At 32.9% G+C, this 8,379-nt stretch overlaps 1 protein-coding gene across 1 annotated transcript in view; it reads left to right on the forward strand.

Moving 5' to 3' along the window:
• LOC106802838 (nectin 1b-like) overlaps positions 1-1,558 on the forward strand; it is a 49,786-nt gene extending 48,228 nt beyond the window's left edge. The window contains exon 5 of the mRNA XM_087440146.1: positions 1,474-1,558. Within this exon, the coding sequence (XP_087296272.1) occupies positions 1,474-1,558 (85 nt within the window). The remainder of the gene's footprint in view (positions 1-1,473) is intronic.
• Positions 1,559-8,379: the final 6,821 nt, after the last annotated feature.

Here is an 8,379-nt window from a genome sequence, read left to right on the forward strand (position 1 = left end):
TTATGACCTGTCTGTGATAGAGAAGGTGGGTATAATAGAGCTAGTTTCAAATCTGAAGAAAAACAATTCCAAAATTCGTCATGGCAAGAATCATCATGGAAAACTCTTTTCCATGTGCTTGGTAATTCTTGCAGCCAAGGATTTATCCTTGTTAAAATGATACCCTACTTGGGATTGTTATAAAGGTAGGCTGTTAGTAATCATTCATGCTTATGGTGAGTTGAGTTTGAGATTCTTTCTTGAGGACAGATTTTGACAGAAAATGCATTCTTCTCAGTGTGGGAGACAGAGACACAACTAAGGTAGAGAAGTTCTTTGCCTTCAGAAGCTTACGTCCCAGTGGGGAGAGGTAGTCAATGAAAATATACAAGGAAACAAGGAAATACTGGTTAGTGATAAGTACTATTTAGAAAATAAAGCAGAATGGTATAATTGAAAAAGACTATGGAGCTGGTTTATGTTGAGAGGTCTATCTGAGGAGGTGACATTTAAACTGAGAACTGAGTCAGAAAAAAGTTGTGAGTGAAGTTCTTGGCGAAGACTGTTACAGACAAAAAAGGAAGAGTTAGTGTAGATTCCCAGGTGGGAATGAGCTTGGTGTGTCCCAAGAAGAAAAGAGAACGTCAGTGTAGCTAGAGCGAGGATTTAGAAATAGCGATGGGGGCCAGAACAGGTAAGGCCCATAGGCCTGGAAAGGCATTTGGGTTTTCTGTTATCAGTAATATCAATCCACCGAAGTATTTAGAACATGGGAGTACAAGGTTCTGATTTAGCCTTTAAAAAGATCTCTCTAGCTGGAATGTGGACAAAGTTTCTTAGAGGTCAAGAATGAAAGTAAGAGATTTTCAAAGAGAAGATTTCCATAGTCAAGATGGGAATTGATAGTGATCTGGGCCAGGGTGGCAACAATGGGAATTGAAGGATATGTTTAGGATGACAAGATTTGCTGATGAATAAGATGTGGAAAGAGTGAAAGAGAAAAACTATCCTGATGATTCTAAACTTTCTGGCATAGATGAAGGAACCTCTTATAAATAAAGGGAAGATTAGAGAAAGAACAAACTTTGGAGAATGGACCGAAAGTTCTATTTTGATCATGTTAATTTTTAAATGTCTATTTGACATGTAAGGGAATATGTCAGTTATCCATACATATGAATCTGGAATTTGCAGAGCAGATAAGAACCAAAGGTATAAATTTGGGAATATAGCAGGTATGTTCTCTAACAGGATGAATCATAAGTTATGACTCTCACTATTTTCGAGTAGAAATAACAGGCAAATTCTGTAATTGCAGTACAGTATTTTTATGCTGAACTAAGCATTCAAAAGATATCTTGATCAATGTCTCAAGAGAATTGGAATCGGAATCTCCCAATTTTTTATTCATAGCATACTCTTACAATGTACTGCCATTAGGGGGAGTGTTTGGGCTGTATTCTTATGGATACATCAATGTCATTATACCTCTAGGTCACAGAATGTGCTTGAAACACCCCAGCTGACACAGCCTGACATGGAGACCTTCAAGAGCCACTTTCTTCCTGCACACAGGTAATTAGCAGGTGTGTGATTTTTGCTCTCACTGTGTATACTTCAAATTTAAGACTTAACCTTCCGTATTAAGTCATCCATTTGGTAGCAGCAATTATCATTTTCAAAATAAATAGAAACAAAGATTTGTTTATATTATCCAGTTTCATGAACTAGTGGTTTCAAATGAGGTTATGTTAATGCCTTTGAATGTTTCTATTCATCCTCTGATTCAGGACCCTTCCCAATATCACCACTTGAATGGCTGCTTTGATCTGTGTTTTTTTCTGATTATTAATACGTATGAGCATGTCTTCATATATTTGTTAGCCATTCAGTTTTCTCCTTCTGTGAAGTTCTTCTCTACATCTTCATGCGATTTCTGGTTGGTTGTCTATTTGCAGAAATTCTTTATGTCCTAGATTCGTTACATACTAGACATTAATTACTTCTTCCTATTTGGCATTGCTCTATTAAATTTCTCAGTTATATCATTAAGAGAATAGAAGTCTTTAGTGCTTTAATGTTGTGAAATCCATCAATTTTTCACCTAATAGTTTGAGTTTGGCATCTTATTTAAGAAGTCCTCATCCACCTAAGTTCACAAAAATATAATCATATTAATTAGTTTCATATTTTTCTATTTCGTCTTTAGGTCTTTAAGCCTTTGTACATAATATAGGATTGATAATTTTCATCAGTCATATAATGAGCCAGATTTCCTAACATCAGCTTCTATATAACCTGTCCTTTCCCTACTGATGAGCCCCATTTTCAGCTCTCTCGGGTAGGACTGTTGTTCCGTTATTTAATTTTTTGTTTCATAATTGCATATAGTTTTATTACTACAATCTTTTGTTATGCATTAAAATATGGTAAGGAGAGATTCCCAGCTTTTGTTTTCTAACTTGATGTATCTATTAATGGACACACACACACAAACACGCGCACATGCACACACACATATCATGAAATAAACTTATTAAGTTCTTAAAAAAGTACAGTTGGAATTTTGGTTAGCCTTACCTTGAATTTACAGATTAATTTTTGGAATATTGATATCTTTACAGTGTAATTTGCTTGACTCATAAATATGTTATCCATTTATTCAAGTCTTTCTGAATGTCTTTTAGGAAAGTTTTAAAATTTTCTCTCTGTAGATTTTGTGTAATTTTTGCTAAGTTAATTCCTTGGTACTTTTAATTTGTTCACTATAATAAATGGCATCTTATATTTTTAATGAAATTTTCTAACTAGCTGTTAGTGGTTTGGGAAGAGTTCTGGATTTTGTAAGTTAACCTGTATTTGGAAACTTTGATAAACTCTTTATTAATTCAAAGTTTTTCTGTTGATCTGATGGTTTTCCATGTAGACAATCATCCTTCTTGCACATACTGACATTTTTGTTTCTTCTTTTCCAATTCTTATACCTCTTTTTTATATTAAAGAACAACAATAACAATTATCTTTGTCTTGTTTCTGAATTTAAAGACCTTGTCTAAAATTTTTCTAAGTAGGATATTTGCTGTAGTGTTTGGCCATTAAGCATATTATCAAGTTTGAGAAATGTTTTATTATTTCTATTTTCTGTAGTTTTATCATATATAGGTTGTTGAACTTAAGAAGTGATTTTTTTGTACCTATTGAAATAGTCATATGAATTTTCCGTAGTAGTCCACTAATATGATAAATTACACTGACAAATTTTCTAGTGTTAAACAGTTCTGGTAACTTTTTTTTTTTTTTTTTTGCTTTATATTTATAAGTAAACCAGGACTGTTATTTCATTTTTTTGAATTATCTTTCTCTGGCTGTGAAATAAAGATTTCAAATTAAGGTTTTGAAATTAACATTATCTTCAAAAAAAGAGCTTAGTCATGTAATATTTCTTTTTTTAGAACCAGGCATAGGATAGAGTCTTCTATTCCTTAATAACCATCGGGGTCTATGGGATTTTTGGTAGGGGAATTCTTTAATTTCAATTTAGTTGCTTTCAAAGTTATTGGCTTATTCAATTTTAAGTTTTTATGCTGATTTTTATCATTTTATTTCTATTTTTTAAAAATTTTATTCTATTGTGGGAAGAACATTTAACATGAGATCTACCCTCCTAACAAATTTTTAAGCATAAATATAGTGTTGTTGATTATAGGTATAATATTGTAGAGTAGATTTCTAGAACTTATTCATGTTGCTTAACTTATGCTCATTGGTTAGTAACTCTCCATTTCTCCCTCTGCCCAGCCCCTGGCAACCACTATCACACTCTTTGATTCTATGAATTTGACTATTTTAGAGACCTCACATAAGTGGAATCACACAGCATTTGTCTTTTTGTGACTGGCTTATTTTACTTAGCATAATGTCCTCAAGGTTCATCTATGTTGTCACATATTGCAGAATCTCCTTCTTTTTAAGGCCAAATAGTACTCAATTGTATGTATACACCACATTTTCTTTATCCATTCCTCTTTAGATAGACATTTAGGTTGTTGCCACACTTTGGCTATTGTGCATGGTGCTGCAATGAACATGGGAGTGCTAATATCTCTTTAAAAATCTTGATTTCAATTCTTTTAGATAAATATCCAGAGGTGGGATTGAATCATATGTAGTTTTATTTTTAATTTTTGGAGAAACCTCCATGCTGTTTTTCATAGAGGCTATACCATTTTGTATTCTCACCAATAGTAAGGGTTCCAATTTCTCCACATCCTAACCAACACTTGTTGTATTTTGTTTTTTGGATAATAACCATCCTGACAGGTGTCAGGTGATATCACATTGTGGTATTGATTTACGTTTCCCTGATGATTAGTGACATTGAGCATTTTTTCATATACTTTTAGGCCATTTGTGTCTTCTTTGGAGAAATATCTGTTCAAATTCTTAGCCTATTTTTTAGTCGAGTTATTAGGTTTTTTTGCTATTGAGTTGTAGGAGCTCTTTATATATTTTGGACACTAACTTCTTATCAGATATAAGGTTTGAAAGTATTTTTTTTCAGGGGTCACGTTATCTTTCATGATAATATGATTAATTTAGAAACACACCTGGGAACGTGCCCTAGATAAAGTTAAAACTAGTTTTAGAAACTCATTAGTCCAGATGATGTGACTGTAATTGAAAGAAATAAGTTGCAGAGGCTCAGGACAGTCCCCTCTACAAGCACTTTGGGGCTGAGACAAGATCTCCAAGATTCAGATGGAGGACAAACCCTGAGAGCAACCAAATGTGTTTGCCTACCCTGGGGTTACTTGCCAGTATATCTGAACAATTGTTTCCGGTTCCACATCTAAAACACACGTAAATAGGTTACAGTCTTAAATGTCATTAATGAAAGTGCGAAACGAACATTTGATGTTTGTAATGGGTTTTATGACTTTTAAGGATCCCTGAAAATATTTTCTCCCATTCTGTAGGTTGCCCTTTCACTCTATTGATTGTTTCCTTTACTGTGCAGAAGATTTTTAGCTTAAGGTAATCCCAATTGTCTATTTTTGCTTTTGTTGCCTGTACTTTTGGTGTCACAGTCATGAAATCATTGCCAAGACCAATGTCATGAAGCTTTTCCTCTATGTGTTCTTCTAGGAGTCTTACAGTTTCAGGTCTCATATTTAAATCTTTAATCCATTTTGAGTTGATTTTTGTGCATGGTGTAGAACAAGGGTCCAATTTCATTCTTTTTCATGTGAATAGCCAGTTTTCTCAAAATCATTTCTTCAAGAGATGATTCTTTTCCCATTGTGTGTTCTTGGCACCCTTGTCAAAGATCAGTTGACTATATATGTGTGGATTTATTTCTGAGCTCTCTATTCTAGTCCCTTGGTCTATACATCTGTCTTTATGCCAGTTCCATACTCTTTGATTACTGTAGTTGTGTACTATATTTTGAAATCAGGAAATGTGATATCTCTAGCTTCATTTTTCTTTCTCAAGGTTGATTCGGCTATTCATGGTCTTTTGTGTTCCATATGAACTGTAGAATTGTTTTTTCTATTTCTTTTAAAAAAATTCTTTGGGGAATTTGATAGGCATTGCATAAAAAATCTAACTCTACTCCTTAAGGAGCTAGAAAAAGAAGAAAAAAACTGTGCCCAAAGTTAGCAAAAGGAAGGAACAAAGATTAGAGCAGAAATAAATGAAATAGAAAAAATAATAGAAAAAATCAACAAAACTGAGTTTTTTTTTTAAAGATAATCAAAATTGACAAACCATTAGCTAGACTAAAAAAATAAAAGAGAGAAGACTCAAATAAATAAAATCAGAAATGAAAGAAGAGACATTACAAATAATGCCACAGAAATAAAAAGGATCATAAGAGACTACTATGAAAAATTATACACCAACAAACTTTGATAACCTAGAAGTAATGGATAAATTCCTAGAAACATACAAGTTACCAAGACTAAATCATGAAGAAGTAGAAAATCTGAACAGACCTATAACTACCTATAACTAGTATGGAGATTGAATTAGTAATCAAAAACCTCCTAACAAAGGAAAGGCCAGGACTAGATGACTTCACTAATCCTAGACTTCACTAGATTGAATTCTACCAAATATTTAAACAAGAATAAATGCCAAGGCTTCTCAAACTCTTTCAAAAAATTGAAGGAGAGGGAGCACTTCCAAACTCATTTTATGAGGGCAGCATTACCTTGGTACCAAAGCCAGACAAAGACACCACAAGAAAAGAAAACTATTGTCCAATATCCCTAACAACTATAGATGCAAAAATCCTCAACAAAATACTAGCAAACTAAGTCCAACAGAACATTAAAAGACTCATACACCATGACCAAGTGGGATTTATCCCTGGGATGCAAGAATAGTTCAACATCTGAAAATTAATTAATGTCATAAACCATGTTAACAGAATAAAGGATAAAAATCACATGATCATCTCACTACACGTAGAAAAAGCATTTGACAAAATTCAACGCCCTTTCATGATAAAAACTCTGAACAAACTAGGAATAGAAGGGACATAATAATAAAGACCATATATGACAAGCCACAGCTAACATTAAACTCAACAGTGAAAAATTGAAAGCTTTACCTCTAAGATCAGGAGCAAGGCAAGGATGCCCACTTTTGCCACTTCTATGCAACATAGTACTGGAAGTCCTAGCCAGAGCAACCAGGCAAGAAAAAGAAATAAAAGGCATAGAAATCAATAAGGAAGAAGTAAAATTGTCCCTGTTTGCTGATTGCATGATCTTATATATGGAAAATCCTAAAGACCCCATAAAAAACTGTTAGAACAAATAAATTCAGTGAAGTTGCAGGATACAAAATCAACATGCAAAAATCAGTTGTGTTTCTATACTCTAATAATGAACTATCTGAAAAGGAAATTAGGAAAAAATTCCATTTACAATAGCACCAAAAGGAATAAAATACTTAAGAATAAACCTAACCGAGGAGGTGAAAGACTTTATACTGAAAACTACAAAACATTAATGAAAGAAATTAGAGAAGACACAACAAATGGAACAACGTCCCATGTTCGTGAATTGGAAGACATAACATTGTTAAAACATCAATTTTTTAATTCTTATGACCAATTTATCACTTTCAGAGTTTTATCCATTTTGTAAAAGTTTTCAAATTGGTATAATTGCTCATAATATCGTCTTATCTTTTCTAATTGTTATATCAGTATTTGTTCTCATTTTTCATTCCATATTGCTTCTTTTTATATTCTATTTTTCTTACTAAATCTTGCCATAGGTTTGTTCAATTACTTTCTAGAAAAAATCTTTTTATGCTTATTCAATTTTGTTCCTCTTTATTGATTTTTGCCTTTGGTTTTCTTATATCTGTCTGTCTTATTTCACTGAGTTCACTGTTTGCTTCTTTTGCTCAACATTGGTATCTGATCAATATAATTAAGATGATGATTTAGCTCTGAGTGCTCCTTTAAATTTGTCCAAGAATTTTAAATGTCATTTCTCCTTTTTTTGCAAAGTGTTAAATTATGTAAGCACATTGCTTCTTTCCAAAGAATTTTTAAAACAATATTTATGCTCCATGATGGCAGGGAATTTTTTTCCCCTCTTTTGTTCACTCTTCTGTATCCCAAGTCTCTCTTTTGTATTTTTAACCTATTTGTATATGTCAGAGTTAGTGATATAATAGGACATTTTTTTCCATTTTATTTTTAACTTTCGTATTTCGTTTTAGTATTATTCTTTTGTCTCCTGTGCTGTCTTTCATTAGGTTAAATATGCTATTGCTAGTTTGAGTCATATTTTATGCTTATTCTTCTGATGTTTTCCCCTAAATCACTAAGGACAATACTTTTATTTACTTTTTAATGTCAATTTCTTAAACATATACACTTTGGCCTAATTCTCACCTACCTCTCATAATCTCATTTCCTAACCCCTCTCCCCCTTCCTTGTAGGTTTGAATTATTTAATTATAGAGATACAATTTTGGAGACCTTGCTTTTAATAGGCAATAATAAATTTTGATAACTTATTTGTCTTTTCTATATATCTTTCTATGCAGCATCCTCCTGGATTAAATTTTCTTATCCAAGAATACTTCTTTCGAAAATGTTTTCAAGGAGAGTCTTGATGTGATAAATTTTCTGAGAATTATATGCTTGATAAAACCTTTCTTTATCCTATTATTTTATAATATTTTTCTCATAAAATCTAGGACAGAGTCTTTCAATAGATTTAAAAAATTGAGAGGCCGGCCCAGTGGTGTAGTGGTTAAGTTTGTGTGCTCTGCTTCAGCGGCCCAGGGTTCACAGGTTCAGATCCTGGGCATGGACCTACACACCACTCATCAAGCCATGCTGCGGCGGCGTCCCATATAAAGTATAGGAAG

The sequence above is a fragment of the Ceratotherium simum genome, chromosome 15 (genome assembly GCF_057802395.1).
Source record: "Ceratotherium simum simum isolate JZ-2026a chromosome 15, ASM5780239v1, whole genome shotgun sequence".
Lineage (NCBI taxonomy): Eukaryota > Metazoa > Chordata > Mammalia > Perissodactyla > Rhinocerotidae > Ceratotherium > Ceratotherium simum.